This window comes from Triplophysa dalaica, chromosome 17, assembly GCF_015846415.1.
Source record: "Triplophysa dalaica isolate WHDGS20190420 chromosome 17, ASM1584641v1, whole genome shotgun sequence".
In the NCBI taxonomy this organism is placed as follows: Eukaryota; Metazoa; Chordata; class Actinopteri; order Cypriniformes; family Nemacheilidae; genus Triplophysa; species Triplophysa dalaica.
In genome coordinates, this window is record NC_079558.1 from 21,518,307 (window position 1) to 21,534,582 (window position 16,276).

Consider the following 16,276-nt stretch of genomic DNA (forward strand, 5'->3'; position numbering starts at 1 on the left):
TGATATAAACACAACCTTATTTATAAGAAAATAAAGGGTCTTTGAACAACAAAGGTTCTTAAGATAATTTTTTTCACCTTTTCATAACTAAAATATTTGGTTCCACAGTAAAAATCCATTCGTGTTACAGAGATTTAAGATTATTTAAGGAACCATACAGCTCGACAAAGAACTTTTTGAGAAACTTTATTTTTTACATTTAGGTTATTTTACGCATCTGTTGTTTACTATTAATTGTTGTTTAATTGTGTTGTTTCATCTACCGGTTTAAATGTTCCTAACACACAATTAATGTGACATGTCATAATTTATCTTCTTATCATCTCTAATAAACCTCCGTGATCTTATATCCGCTACATCAAACGGTCACCGCAGTTCTGCGCTGTCGTTGCTCAGGTGTGCGCTCAGGGGGAAGTGGGCGTGGTCATTCGGGGACTCCTCCCTTAGCAACCGCTCGAGCTCTCCGTTCCCCGGTGGGACACATACGCGGGCAGCGCACGTGAAACCCGCGGGGTAAAGACGCGTCAAATGAGCACCAGTGATCCGTGAGAACGCGTGCAGCCGCCGCCATGAACGACAAATATCACCAGGCGGCTCGGGACGGTCACCTGGAGCTGCTGAAAGAAGCGACGCGGAAAGATCTCAACGCTCCGGATGATGACGGAATGACGCCGACGCTGTGGGCCGCGCAGCACGGCAACCTGCACGCGCTCCGGCTGGTGGTGGGGAGAGGGTGAGTCATGCACCTTTAACTCTTTTGAACACCTGCTTTATTGACATTATCAGATGGAAACCTGAGATAATGTTTTGTTGTGACATGTCACCACAGTTGTTAGCCAATGATTTTGTCATTTGTGAGGGAATCGCCCTGGAAGTCTTCCATTGCTCGGACTATCAGCTGTTCCTTCACACAGTGCTGTCATTTATTCATCTTGCATCATAGACATTACAGTTATTGCTGTGGTTACATCTGCTGTCCTTATATAAAACCACTTTTTTTCTTTTTTATGTACTCCTATGGTAATAAAAACGTAAAAGAGAGTTTTAACTCTGTAAACAAAGAATGTGACTGTTATCCAGTACGACATCTGTATTGCTTCAGTTTAGGTTTAATGAAAACAAACAGGCATTTAAACCAGTTCAATAGATTGCCGATGAGATGCAAGTCTACTGTACAGACCAGTTAACTTTATATCGAATAATATTGTGCACGAAAATCAATGCATTTATTTCTGTCGTATGCCTATAGAACAAACCCCAGACTAGACATGGGCCGGTATGAGATTCTGACGGTATGATTGCCCTCACCAAAGTGTTGCGGTTCCGCGGTATTGCAACACTATATGTGTTATTTTCAAATGTCTAGGTATACAAAGAACAACTTTTCAACTGGACACAAAAACATTTTATTTTTAACCAACATTCATAGAACAAATATGACGTGGAAAATAATACTCTTTAAAAAAACTTCTATTTTTGGCCTAAACATCAAACATTGCATAACATGACATAATTATGTATTTTTGTGTAAACACAAGTCATTCCTTAGAAACGGTATCACACATTTTTTTAAGTGGTTTTGAAACCTTGACTCTTTCAAACCTCGGTATACATTGAAAGAGTATTCGGCCCATGTCCCCCCCAAACATGATATGTTTTATGAAATGTTGTTTGTAATAAACTGTCATGCGATTGAAAACACTTCCGTCTTCTCACTGATGCATTGATTTATATATATTATTCAATGCATTTGCATTTTACAGCCTCTGACTAATTGAAGTAAAGGTCACACTGGAGAATGATGTATGTTTGCTGTGGTTAATAGCAGAGCTTGGTTTCTATATCAGATGTTTGAAGCAGCTTGGATCAGATCAGGCGAGGCCAGCGGCGTTTTATTTGCAAGTCATTAGGTAATGAGATCTAATTAACCTTCCTCTTATCTCATGACAGGGTTAGAAATAGAAGCTAAATGTTCTGCCCTGTGATCACCTTCACTGTTCTGTAATCTGTGTTCTGCATCAGTCCCTTACACATCTCACAGCGGAACACCAAACCTGACGAAGGGAACACATTTAGTCTTAACTTTACTCTCTCAGTGGGTCGGTTCAAAGCAATGTATCGTACTGATTTATGATGCACAATAAGACCATAAATGTGTCCTCAGTAATTAGGGGAACATGAACAGAGAGAGACAGAGATGTTTTTATAGTTTTTAAAGGTCGACATAATGAATTGGGACGATTCCGTCTCTCTGTTTCTCTGGATGTTGACATTTCCACTTGAATGTCAGCACAGTCGACGCCACATTTTCACTATCTATACCAATTTAATCCCGTGACACTTGAGTAGTCCTGGACAACACATTTTTTCATTTGAGATATTAGTTAAGGTGGAAGACTCAATACTAATGTGTTGTGATGCTTAGATTTCGTGATCTAAACCAGTGGTTCTCAAACTGGGGTCTCCAAGACCGATCCAGAGGGGACACAGAATTTGATGGTAGTTACGAAATATAGAAACATATCAATAGTTTTATGCAATCAAACATCAGAAAAATAAGACCACCAATCGAAATAATGAATGTTCCAGGGTTGTAAGTTTTGAATTATTTAAAATTCTAAGTTTAATGAAATAAGTCTTAATTTGGGGGTCCCGAAAAGCAATGCATCCTACATAACGGGTTCTTACAATGAAAAGGTTTGAGAACCCCTGATCTAAACACATGGCTGATCAAGCTTTTGTGAAGGCTGCTCCGTGTAGATTTTGGCCATTTCTAAGTCGAGTTTTTAATCTTTTTTAATTGAAGTATTTTCCTAAATCGGTCATGTATTACAGTTCACTTTTACCCTTGTAAGACACGTCTTGGGTCTCCATATGTTTCATTAACCTAGTGCCATATAAGTCAAACTGACATGTTAATTAAAAGGATGGATGTGATGTAAGCACATACTGTGTGTTCAGCGGGACATGCTGTGCTCTTATGTGTTCAACATTCAGCCAAAAACACAATAGAAATATGAATACATTATGCATGAAATGTGTGCAGGACAAATTTCTGTTTATATTGTTTGTAAAATGATGGTCATATTGAGGTGATTTTTTTAAATGATGGTTGGTTGTTTGGTTTGTTTGTTTGGATGGTTGGTTGGTTGGTTGGTTGGTGTGGGAAGTGCATGTACATGTTACACGCTACACAGTTTTGAATGACCTCATCAGGCATGAGTCAATAACACGGTTTGCACAATGTGTTGGCAGGTGTATGCATATGTAACGTTTGACAGTTGGTAAGTGGATCTCCAAAAGCATCATGTTACTTATTCAGATTAAAACCTAAACACACGGCAGAACACATGCACTCGCACATGAACACATGCACGCAATTCTCACAATGTACTGACCTGAGAACTTGTGTCATGAGTCTGCCTTCATGTCATGTCTATTCTTGGTCTTGGAGCAGATTCATGATGAAGTTTTATGTGAGAGAGAGAAGTTGACCCTATAGGCCTTCGATACTCTTTCTCCGGTCCTCGTCTTCGTTCCCGCCATCTCGTCTCCTCGTTAACTTTCTCTGAGTGTTTCATTACCCACACCTGCCCCTTGTTAATGATCCTTTGTCTGTCTCCCTACATATGATCCTCCTGTCTTTTGTCCTGTGGTTGTTCATTGTATTTTGTAGCTTGTTCTTCTATGCCTATGCCTATGCCTATGCCTATGCCTATGCCTATGCCTATGCCTATGCCTATGCCTATGCCTATGCCTATGCCTATGCCATTGCCATTGCCATTGCCATTGCCATTGCCATTGCCATTGCCATTGCCATTGCCTATGCCATTGCCTATGCCTATGCGCTTGTTCTTGACTTGTGAGTATTTGGGTGTTGCCTTCTCCTGTGTTTCTTGTTCCTTGTAGATTACCTTACCTGTGTCTGTTTATTTTTATCACGTTAAGTCTTTGTTCTTTCCCCCTCGTAGGAAGTCTTTGTTTTATTGTATTCTGCTTTAGTTTAGTTTTCGCCCATCGTGGGTGTTTTATTTGTTCAATGTTTTGGAATAAAGTCTTTGTGTTAAAACCTTCACCACCATCTGCCTGCAATCGGGTTCTTCCCTGAAAACCGTGACAACTTGACATAAAATTGTTTTTCACAGCAAAGTAGACAAAAAAATTAAATAATTCTTTTTCATATGTGCAACGTTTGTGTTCATAGTATATTTATTTTCAAGTTAAGGCAGTGACATTGTACATAAAGTCTAAATGAAGTACTCCATCAAACATTCTTCATCTGTGACTACATTCACAATATAGTTCTGCCCCAATCTCTAGTTATCAGTATTGACTTTAAAGACATGGTTGTCCCAAAAATGGAAAAACATTTATAATTTACTCTCCTCGTTAACTTTCTCTGAGTGTTTCATTACCCACACCTGCCCTTGTTAATGATCCTTTGTCTATTGACTTTAAAGACATGGTTGTCCCAAAAATGGAAAAACATTTATAATTTACTCATGTAATCCCAAAAATGCATGACTTTTTCTTTTTTTGTGGATAAAGATATTTTGAAAAATTTTGGTGACCAAACAACATTAAACCCATTGAGTTCCATTCTATGAACACATTTTGAAAAATATCTTTTGCTTTCCACATAACAAAGAGTCATATGGGTTTACAACCACATCAGGGTGAATTGATGATAAAAGATTTATTTCTGGTTGAATTATCCATATCATACATAATGGGCATGGTCATAACTTTCCTGTAGCTCAGTGTTAAGAACTTTGCGCTTACAATGCAAGGTTGTGGGTTTGATCCCAGGGGATTGCACATACCTATGTATAAATGTATTGTATTTGGATAAAACCTTCTGCCAAATGAGTAAATGTAAATAACTCTGTTTTCCACCTCCAGAGGAGATCCGGACAAATGTGATATTTGGGGAAACACGCCCCTTCACCTGGCAGCAGCCAACTGTCATCTGAACTGCATGTCCTTTCTGGTGTCGTTCGGTGCGAACGTGTGGTGTCTGGACAACGACTACCACACGCCGCTGGACATGGCGGCCAGCAGAGGTCACATGGACTGCGTGAGATACCTGGACTCCATCGCCGCCAAGCAGATCACCATCAACCCCAAACTGGTGAGCAAACTGAAGGAACGTGCCTTCCGTAACGCTGAGAAGCGCATAAAGAACTGCGAGAAGCTCCAGCGCAAACATCACGAGCGCATGGAGAAGCGCTTCTTGCGAGAGACATCTGCAGCCGACATGCTAGACAACATGAGCTACAGCAGTTTTAGCAGCACATTGAGCCGCAAGATCCCACAGTTCAACACTCTTGACTCCACGACGTACTCGCAGGTAAAGTTATTACCGCCGGGGGGAAGAATTTAATAAAAGCTTAGTAATAGATACTAAATAACCCCTGACTATCCACAGGCAACGCTTCAGTCCACAACAAGAGGCAAAACCAAAATTCAGCGCCGCCTCGAGAAGAAGAAACAAGGAGACGGGACGTTCAAGATTTCCGAAGACGGGCGAAGGAGCGTCCGCTCCCTCTCTGGTCTCCAGCTGGGCAACGATGTGATGTTTCTGAAGCAGGGTACGTACGTCAGCCCGCGGCAGCAGTCGAACCCCAAACTCAACATCCGTAACATGTTTACCAGTAAACTGGATGAATATGAGGATGTTGACACGGTTTCCCGAGCCCTCAGTGACCCCGGTCTGTATGACGCTGCATACTCTGAAATTAGCACAGACTCTGGTCGGGACTCTCTGTTCAACCGGCCGGGACTCGGCACTATGGTGTTCCGCCGGAATTACATGACCGATGGGCTGTTTCGCATGGGACGGGATGAAGGCAGCGTGGCCGGGAGCGAGCCAGTGGGACGGGCACCGAACGTCCGGTTACGTGGTAGATTGCCACTCAGATCACCCAGTCTAGATGAGGTCAGCATCGACAGCTCGCTGAGTCTCCAGGAGAGAAACTTACAGGTATAGACATCATCTATCCGAGTCATTGAATCGGTTCGTGTGAATCTGTTGATTTGAATTTGGGTTGGCGTTGTCCTGTAGGATTTGCCGTGGGAGGAAGGAGATCTGGGTCTGGAGGAGGAGGATGATGAACAGCAGCCTTCGTCGGCACCTTTGGAAGTGTTTTTGGTGTCTCAGGGTCTGACTGACTTTCTCTCCATCTTCCATCGGGAGCAGCTGGACTTGGATGCGTTGCTCCTGTGTTCGGAGCAGGACCTCATCAGCATTCACATTCCTCTAGGACCCCGAAAAAAACTGCTGGGCGCATGCGGCAGACGCAATCACGTGCTGGACGGAGCGGGTGACATGCAGGACACTGAGCTTTGATGGGTATGTGTGAGTTGTCTACAATGAGATATCTTTAAGTTTTTATCATCTGCCATATTTTATTTATTTTATCACGTCACGGTGCATTCTGAGATTGGCTTCGCCTTTAAAGATGGATACAGCACAACATCAGAGTTTGGGAACACAATGATGCTGACTTTATTTGTTGAATCAGTCTTCAGGTCAGGATTCCATTAAAATACTGTAAATGTAAGCAGCTTACATTAAGGTTTGGAACAGTCGTTGTGTATCTATGTGTTTGCGTTTCACCTTATACATAAAATAATTAATTGAACTCAAATGTCTATAAGTGACCATGAGAGTGTAAACACAATAATGCCATCTTGTGGTCGAGAGGAAAACAACAGCCCTTCTTATTCCTTTCAATGCAAAAAAACACTATTAATTAATATAAATGTTTAAAGTGTCATGAGACCAAAACCATGATAAACGTACATGCTTGTGAATGTTACAGCAAAATCATTCAGAAAATGGCAGAGAAACAAAAGCAGTAGTCCTTGTTTAACAAGTTTAGACACTATCAGACAATTTTGTATATAAAATGTTGGTTTCAGTAAAGATAAAGCTCCATTGCTATTACTGATTATTTTATCAATTGAAGTGTACAACATTTTTACAACAATGTAATTCCGCTAAAAATAAGAAATTCTGTTATTTATGTATGCGATTTTAAACCTGTATGTGACTCTTTCTTCAGTGGAACACAACAGAAGATATTTTGAGAAATGTCTCGGTGGTTTGTGTTCATACAACAGGAGTCGATGGGGTTGTTTGGCTATCAACATTCTTCAAAATAACTTCTTTTGTGTTCTGCAGAAGAAAGAAAGTACAGATTTGATATGGAATGAGGATGAGGAGTATATGATGAGTGAACTATCCCTTTAAGAACAACATTCATTTTGATTTGATAATGCATTATACAAACACACACAGTGTTTGTATAGTTTCATATCTGTACAGTTTTGTGGAGGAGCTTTATTTGTTTTGGATTCTGTGGTCTTTTGCTCTTTTATGATGGGGCTGTGCTGCAGGTTTTAGATGCTGACCTACTGAAAGGTGATATAACTCTTGTTACTTTATCTCTCTATCTCACACACTCATAAGCACACACACCCACCCACCCGTTGCTAACATATACATTACCCTGTTCTTCACTTCACTATATCTTAGTGTAAAGTTTTAATTTGTCTCCTTTACTTTTGGTCTACAGTTCTCTTGCCAGTCTGCTTAGATTTGGTCCCATTCTCGAAAGACAAGTTAGCTTAAGAACTCTGTCCTGCATGGTGTTTCATAATCGACTTAGTTTATTTATTGTTATGCCTAGTCAATTTTACATTTTAACGTCATGATCTATGAATACTGCCATTTAAATAACAGAGTATCATGTTTTGCATACACTAATGAGAATTAGGATTTTTTATTATGATTCATTTTTTTAAGTTTGGCTAAAATGTGTCCCAGCACTTATTCATTTTTGGGTCTCCAAATGCCAATGTTTTCAGTGAAAAGTTGTGGTAAAATGTTAATAAACAAGTTGAATATTGTAAGGACTTGTAGTAATCTACGTTATTTTAAATTTTGAGAGTAGAATCACCCACTCATTTCCCGCCCGTCTGTTCTGACCCTTCATTCTTTAGCTGTATTCTACCTTTGTTCTCTGATGAGAAAGAAAGAGGTTGGAATGCTTTTATAAGGCTCAGAAGTGATTTTTGTAGTAAAACCATTACAAATTCAATGTACTCTCCATAAGGGAAGTGAAAGCATGCAAGAACATTTCTGTGAATATAGTTTATTATGCATGATTTTGTGATTGAACCATTTTGAGCAAATGTGACCCGGTCTGTGACATAAGGCTAAAGTCTCTAAATCTAATTTATAATTCATCAAAGTTTGTTTTTGATTATTAATTGCTCTGATTTTAATCTTGGGCAGATTGAAATCTTTAATATATTTGTTTAGTTTTTCCACAAAATGTGTTTTACGTGTGAGATCTACATCCAGTCATGTAGGAAGGTTTTATGTAGAAAACGTTTATAATCACTTAAAAACAAAGATAATTATCGCAATAATCTCACAAATTAATTTAATTGTTCATGATCATTATGTATATTATTGTACTAAACTTCCTTACGTTAATTGACGCAATAAATTACTGGTTAAACAAAATTGTTAAATTTGCGTAAAACAAGTTTATGCTTTTACCACCTTTATGGTGACAATGTGTGTATTATAAAGTATAGGAGATTTATATTAGCCTATAAAATGCAATAATTATAGCCAATGGTGTACAAAACTGTCGCAATGTATCAACATTTTAAGTTTTAGTTCATTTGTAACGTTACTTTTTTGTATTTTTACAAACGATTTCTAGTAAGTTTTTACCTTAAAATCATGTAATGTATGTGCGCGCGCCCGCGTGCATGTTATGGTGTGTGTTCTTGGGATTCAAGACGACGCACGGGCCCTTGCAGCACTTTGCGCGCGCTCCTGCCAAAAGCATTGCCGTGGGAACGAGAGAGAGAGAGAGAGAGAGAGAGAGAGAGAGAGAGAGAGAGAGAGAGAGAGAGAGAGAGATAGGCTGCTTGTAGCGCAGTCAGCATTAAAGTCGCGCGTTACCTCGTTTCACGGACAGGACAGCAAGTGTGAAAGTGTGTCATGCCCCTCTGAGCTCGCGCAGACATGCAGAACAATTCCGTGAAGAGCAGAGACACCGGACAGCGCGTGTCCCGGGATGGCAGAGGACACCGGGACTCTGTACGGGACGGTGACGCGGAGCACGTGCACGAGAAGCCCGCAGACAGGGAGCGCGAGACTCTGATGATGGAGCTCACGCGACTGGTGCAGAAGAGTGTGCGCGAGAGCAGCTGGTGGGAGAGGAGAGGACTGGACTGCATCGTCCTGACCACAGCTTTCCTCTCTTTACCTGCAGGTACACACACATCCAGAACCACACACGTGCGTGTTTGAGAAGAAACTTGATCATTTGCACATCGAAATTGAAGCATGTGTTGTTATATTTGTTTGCGTATTGTTAAATCCTAATGCAAAAATCTCACGATCATTTCTTTATTGCATAAAAAGGATGATTTATTTGTATGTATAAGTGTTTAGTGTATTTTTTTATATTTATGGTGATTATAATCTAGGAAAATAATTATTAAAAATACTGTATATGTAAGTATTTACTATAGTAAAATCTGTTGTTTTATAATAACAAATGCTCTTGGTTAAAGTATAATATGTTTTTTAGTAGAAGGCCTATTAACTGTAGTGAGTTGCTCAAGTGTAGTAAATTGTACTTAAGTAAGATTTAAAAACACTATAGTATATCTAGGAAGTTTGCTATCGTTTACTAAATATAATCTTATACTAAAGTATTGTTTATTGAAAAATCATTATAGCAAGAAGAATTTTACAATCTTAATTAATCTAAAAAATGTTATTGTTGTAAAACTATCACAATGCAAAAAACCCCACTTTTACAGACAGTCGACAGTTAAGTGTGATAATTGTGTAGTGACTACATTAAAATTAGCTGATATCTTTGAAACCACACTAGAGATGTGCAGTCGAGGTATCACTCGAGTGTGTTATTGTTAATCTATAAATGCATAGTGTGTATCATTATTATAATTTTTAGTAGGGAGTGTTTTCCAGCTAAAGTGTGTTGTTTACTTCATTTACTTGTTCATTCTTGCACTTCGGGGTGTGATCGCAAAAAATAAACAGGTATGATGATTTTACCGTCAAAAATACCTTTGTCAGAGTGAGATGCCAGTTTAAAATAAACACATAGAATGAGTTTACAGTGTATCAGATTATCATACAGTTTAAAATAAATAGGTAGGATTCATTCCCTATCAAATTGTCCAACCAATAATAAATAAATATGTAAAATGATTTAACCACGAAACTACGCTATCAGATTGTTGTGTCAGTATAAAATTAACAGGTAGAATGATTTTACAGTGCAAAAAATTACGTAATATTGATGTGTGACATGCCTGGTAGGACGATCTGACGGGTAGGATGATATTTCAGGACACCTGTGACGAGGTCAAGCTTCGCTTTGACTTTCGCTGTAACAGATAAATATTCAACCCAGAATGTTCATGCGCTTGTCATCCACACAGATCAGCTTTATTAAATCTTTGTTGACTCTCGTCACGTTGACCATAGTTTACGCTCAAATTGATGCGGCACACCTGTGGTGTGGTTGTCGTGGCGACTGGTTCAATTTTGGTGCTCCCCTCCCATTGGGCAGATCCAGTTTCCCTCAGCACTTAGATCTGACTCATCTTTCAGCGAGAAACCAGTGACACAGCTCCAGTGGGGATGTGAGGAGAAACAAAATTGTATCACTGTATTACAAAAGATCAGATGTTAAAAAAACATCTGCTGATTATCATCGTAAGATTTGTTCATAGAAAATCAAAAAATAAAAGCCTTTGCAAGGTTATTCCAATTCTTCTGGAGTTTATATCTCTCTGAATTTTACAACCCGATGCTGTACAATGTTATGGCATTGGAAACTAAAAAATGGAAAACAATTCAAAGCAACCAAAATGTTGACTGTTCCAAGATGGCGGACATATCTGGTGGCATCTACTATATTCTAGCTCAGCTGGAAAGCTGTATTGACCAATCAGCATTCAGGACCTCAACAATCTGTTTCATAATAAAACATAAATCTTGTCCTCGCCCAACTGTGGGTCTTTACTAAGTGTTTTTTTGCTTCGTCTGTCTGCAGGATTTCTATTGTTGGGTTCCTCTGAGCCGCTGTATTTCCTGTTGGGTCTGATGATTATGGGCGTGGCTCATGCCATCATTACCATTAAAGGGACTCATCTGGCCAGTCACGGTGCACTCAGTGAATCTCCAGCATGGACCGACTTCTGGGCTGTTTTCTTCATTGAAGTGAGATGATGTCATTTTCTGTCAGCCAATCGATTCAGTGTATATGATTTGGTGACACCGGAAGCAACAATCCCAGCACATTTCTTTTTCATTTGGAAGTGACATATTGTAAATCTCTGCTTTGAAGAGTTATTGTTAGCATCTCACACAAAACAATACATTTTCTTTTATTCTTTTATCCAAAGTCACTTTGGATAAAAGCGTCTGACGAATGAATAAATGTAAACCCACACAACTAATTGAAAATATGAAAGAACACTGTTTTAACCCATTTGTCCATATTTGACCCAACCCGCATCAAATTAAGAGTGAAGGAAAAGAATTTGCTTTATGAGATTAACTTCTCATACACTAACTTTGAGATCAAGCGGATTTAAGGTTTCCAGTCTCTCAGGAATTGTAATGATCTCCTTTGATCTGTGTTAGTAACAAAGTTAATTTCATTCAGTCCGTGGACACGTGACAGTGGGGTCCAAAAATCCACAATGTTTTGTAAATTTAAATATATTATTATTTATTATGTAAATTATGTATTATATGTATTAATATTATGTAAATGTGTTATGAGAATCCAATCTTTTTAGCCAATGATTAACACCCACTGTGTGAGTTTGGATTGGTTGAGATGTTTTTGGTGGGTGTGGTTTATGAGGTGAGGGTGTGTTTAGTTGTTAATTTGTAGGTCACAAATCATTTATTTTTTATTTTTGATATTGCACAAAAGTTCAGATTTTGAAAACGCTCTTTGAAAACATTTCGCAATATTGACATAAAGATTCAATGTCATGTTTCAGGCGGCTTTTAATCCGTTTTATCCGTGTTCATACATTTTAACTCAAATAAATATTAAAATGTATATATTTATTTATTATAAATAAAAAATATTCAGTTGGATTAAATTATTTTAATTTGAACAGTTTAATATTAATAATTGTCTGATTCTGTATGCGTGATGTAAATGTTGAATTGTGTCTGATTGTGTGTGTTGTGTTGTCAGGTGTGTGGCTCGTTTTCTGCTCGAGCGGGTGTTCAGGCTCACGTGAAGATGCATCACGCTCACACAAATGTCATCGGTCTGGGAGACTCCAGCACCTGGAAAATCCCTTTCCTGCCTCGATCCGTGTATCTGTTCATCGCCCCGCTAGCTGTGCCCATCATCACTCCTGTTGTTGGCATGGGTGAGAGACGCTTGTGCGTTTGTGCACATGTCTTCTGGCCGTTTCGTACAATCTCTTTGATCAAATGATTCTTTCTCTTTGACCTTGAGCTGGGCAGATTTGACATTGAACATCGCTACACAACATTTGCCATTCTCACTGCCCATCTTCATGCACACATCAGCTCTGTTGTGATTTTGTGTGTGTTGCAGGTCAACTGAAGGGTCAGTCTCCGTTTCAGATGGCACGCGCAGTGTTTTGTATTAGTTTAGGCTTTTTCTCTCAGTATTATCTGCTCAGATGTGTGTCCGGTCTGTCCTGTGGCTCCGCGCTGGCCGTCATGCTTCTGTGTCGAGCCATGTTCTCCCTTCCCTACATACATGTCAACATCTTTCAGGTAAAATACAAACACATCCCATGTACAATAGCACCCAACTCTGTGAGTGCAAACCTACAGCTAAGCTAATAGAGAACGTTATCAGAACGTTCTCTCAATGTTCTCAAATAACATTCTTGAGGTAATGTTAAAAGGGCATTTTAGCAACAGTATATATCATTGCTAAACAATATTCCTACATTGAAAGTGGAGCATACATTTTACGTTGTCATACTGTAATGGGAATGTTAGCAAAACATTCTTGGAACATATTTTTGTTAGCTGGGATGAGTGTTGTTTTATTTCATGTTTCCTGCAGTCCACTTTTCTTTGGATCGATCTCTCTGAAGTAATCTGAGCTTGAGTGCTTTATAAAGCTGAAGGGTTCAATTTTTCAATTGTAAAACACTTTCTTCTGCATAACGTGCTGAGATGACTGTAAGTGAGCCATAAGAGAAATGTTTGCACTTTCTAAACCTTCAAAGCTTTAATGGTTTCCAGCATCCAAACACCAGCTTCTGGTGAAACCAATGGTGTGAGTTTAGGGAGTTTATTTTCTTGTGCGACCAATGGCAGCAATGTTCTGTTTAGCCGGTACACCACACTGGCCACTAACAACAGAAATTATCCCTTTTTAACCAGTACCTCACACCTACATTACACTGTGACCTCTCTCCCTCTCTCTTTCTCTCTCTCTATCTCTCTATCTCTCTATCTATCTCACTCACTCACTCTCTCTCTCTCTCTCTCTCTCTCTCTCTCTCTATCTCTCTATCTCTCTATCTATCTCACTCACTCACTCACTCACTCACTCACTCACTCACTCACTCACTCACTCACTCTCTCTCTCTCTCTCTCTCTCTCTCTCTCTCTCTCTCTCTATCTCTCTATCTATCTCACTCACTAACTCACTCTCTCTATCTCTCTCTCTCAATCTCTCTATCTCTCTCTCTCTCTCTTCTCTCTATCTCTCTCTCTCTCTCTCTCTCTCTCTCTCTCTCTATCTCACTCTCTCTCAATCTCACTCACTCCCTCTCTGTCTATCTCTCTATCTCTCTCTATTTTACTCTCTCTCACTTTTTCTCTCTCTCTATCTCTCTCTCTCACTCACTCACTCACTCACTCTCTCTTTCTCTCTCTTACTTTCTCACTTTTAAGGCTATTCAACATCTCTTTCAAACTCTCTCGCTCCCCCCCCCCCCCGGCATCACTGAATACAGCTTTGTTCTCCTCTTCTGCTCACAGGTTCATAGAGTTTGTGCATTTGAAAAAAGCAGAGAACAATTCACGCATGATTTTCCCAGGCAGAATAAAGAGAGATTGTACTTTTGTGTTAATCCTCTGAGGTATTTTGCTGCTTTAAAGCGTTTTAAAGGGCAGTTATGAGCTCTGAGATCACAAACTGTGCGTGCTCTTTGTGTTACTTATAACAGGACGTTTGGCAAACTCTATGTGTGTGTTAAAGGGACAGTTCACCTAAAATGTCACCATTTACTCACTTTCATGTCATTTCAAACCTGTATGAGTGTCTTCCTTCGACAGAACACAAAAGAAGATATTTTGAAGAATGTGGATTATCAAACAACACTGACCTCCATTGACTTCCATTGTATGAACGCAAAACCACTGAGACATTTCTTGAAATATTTCCTTTTGCGTTCCACTGAAGAGAGACTCACAAACAGGTTTACAACCACACGAGGAAGAATAAATGATTACATTTTTGTGTGAACAATCCTTTTAAGCACATGTGCTATTGTCCCGTGAGTCTGTCTCAGTTTTGTTTGAATGTGGTGAACCCCTGTGGTGTTTGTGGTGTCTCACAGAGTGTTCAGAACACATTACATCCCTCATCCATCACACACTTAACTAAGGGTTCATTTTCTGTTTTAAAATTCTGATCCCAGTTTTAAGTGGATAGACTATGCTTGAATTAGTCTAGTCTTTTGTAATTGGTCTACCGCGTACAGAGTTGAAATGGAACGTAGGCGGGAATTACAAAGTGACGCAAAGAATGATGCAAATCTGACCAGGAACTGAAATTACAACTACAGACGATTTGAACGCGTGATTCAGAGTCAACTCCTTTTTTTCCCCAAGCCAATTACTTTGTTTCTCGTTCAGTTTCGGCTTTACAACTTGGCAGACTGCTTTTGTTTTGTGTCTTTGTTTAGCACATCGGTCTGCCCATGTTTTCATCAGCGTGTCGACCCAAAAGGATCCATCAGATGACCCACGGTGTGCTGAACCTTCCCAGAAACCCACTGCTTGACTGGACCTTCGGCCACTCCCTCATTAACTGCCATGTGGAGCATCACCTTTTTCCATACCTGTCTGACAACATGTGCCTCAAGGTGTGTGTGCGCGTGTGGGTCGTGCGTCTTACACTTACAAATCTAAAGTACAGTCAGAACTACACAACCAACAACCAAGACTCTCGGAGACTTTGGATGGTCAAATAAGCAGTTTTTCAGGAAATCAAGAAACAATGCTAATCCTGTGTTGACAAAGTTGACCAGCACTTTTATAATAGACTTTATTGGCTAGATATTTAAACATAAAGGATGACAAATAATAATGATTTATGACAAATTAAATCACAGAATATGGAGAAGGTTGCACAAGGACAGCGGCGAAATACAACAAAAGGGACGATATTAATAAGAATAATTATTTAAACACATTTTTTCAAGAAAAATATGTTAATTATTGCTTGTTGTTTCTTTCCGTCTCTCTCAGGTGAAGCCCATAGTGTCTCAGTATTTAAAGGAGAAGAAGTTGCCGTATCAGGAGGACGGTTATTTCTCCCGTCTGTCTATGTTCTTTCATGAGTATCAGGAGCTGATGGTGTTCGCTCCTCCCATCACTCAGCTGGTGGGAGTTCAATAAATGAGAATGTGGACATTTTTATCATTGTGCATTTCCAAATGTTATTCACACATGCACATAAGTTCAACATTAGAATGAAAGTCAACATGAAATGATTTCTGAGCAAAACAAGATTATATAAAATGAGAAAAGAATGTACTGTTGGGAGGGATTTAGTTTTATTCATCAGGGCCCGGATTCGCAAAACATTCTTAAGAAGAAAAGTCTTCTAAACTACAATATTTTTTCTTAAATTTAAGAAAAAATGTAGGAATGTCTCGAATCCCTGAAAAAACTTCTTACAACAGTTCTTAGAGTTTTTCTCAAGATTGATTTACAAAGCATATGACATTTTATTCTTATGAAAAAGATGAAGGTGAAGGTGATCTTGAGAAACTATTTAAGGAACATTCTTACGAACTTCCTATAATGTATTTAAGAACAATCTAATGTTTTGTTTTAAGAACAGTTTGGTGAATTCGGCCCCAGGAATCTATTGGACTGTGAAAAGTGATATCATTGAGCTAGTTTTGATGTAAGACCATAGATGAATAACATGCACCAGTGAATCACGAGCAATAAGATCAT

General features: G+C 39.2%; 2 protein-coding genes across 2 annotated transcripts; both read left to right on the plus strand.

Moving 5' to 3' along the window:
• Positions 1-486: 486 nt before the first annotated feature.
• ush1gb (Usher syndrome 1Gb (autosomal recessive)) lies at positions 487-7,806 on the plus strand. Its single transcript, XM_056770978.1, has 4 exons — positions 487-733; positions 4,903-5,350; positions 5,429-5,983; positions 6,065-7,806. The coding sequence occupies exons 1-4, from the start codon at positions 570-572 to the stop codon at positions 6,347-6,349; spliced, it is 1,452 nt and encodes a 483-aa protein (XP_056626956.1). The 5' UTR covers positions 487-569; the 3' UTR covers positions 6,350-7,806.
• A 1,132-nt stretch (positions 7,807-8,938) lies between these two features.
• fads6 (fatty acid desaturase 6) lies at positions 8,939-15,730 on the plus strand. The gene is made up of 6 exons (XM_056770998.1): positions 8,939-9,299; positions 11,121-11,287; positions 12,285-12,465; positions 12,657-12,841; positions 14,995-15,174; positions 15,560-15,730. The coding sequence occupies exons 1-6, from the start codon at positions 9,050-9,052 to the stop codon at positions 15,707-15,709; spliced, it is 1,113 nt and encodes a 370-aa protein (XP_056626976.1). The 5' UTR covers positions 8,939-9,049; the 3' UTR covers positions 15,710-15,730.
• The last annotated feature ends 546 nt before the right edge of the window (positions 15,731-16,276 follow it).

Excerpts from the sequence above, each read along its gene's own strand:
- fads6 (XM_056770998.1), top strand. The coding sequence starts at position 9,050 with ATGCAGAACAATTCCGTGAAGAGCAGAGACACCGGACAGCGCGTGTCC. Across the intron at positions 12,466-12,656 it reads CACTCCTGTTGTTGGCATGG|GTCAACTGAAGGGTCAGTCT; the intron begins GTGAGAGACGCT and ends TGTGTGTTGCAG. Across the intron at positions 15,175-15,559 it reads CTGACAACATGTGCCTCAAG|GTGAAGCCCATAGTGTCTCA; the intron begins GTGTGTGTGCGC and ends CGTCTCTCTCAG.
- ush1gb (XM_056770978.1), top strand. The coding sequence starts at position 570 with ATGAACGACAAATATCACCAGGCGGCTCGGGACGGTCACCTGGAGCTG. Across the intron at positions 5,351-5,428 it reads ACTCCACGACGTACTCGCAG|GCAACGCTTCAGTCCACAAC; the intron begins GTAAAGTTATTA and ends GACTATCCACAG. Across the intron at positions 5,984-6,064 it reads TCCAGGAGAGAAACTTACAG|GATTTGCCGTGGGAGGAAGG; the intron begins GTATAGACATCA and ends GTTGTCCTGTAG.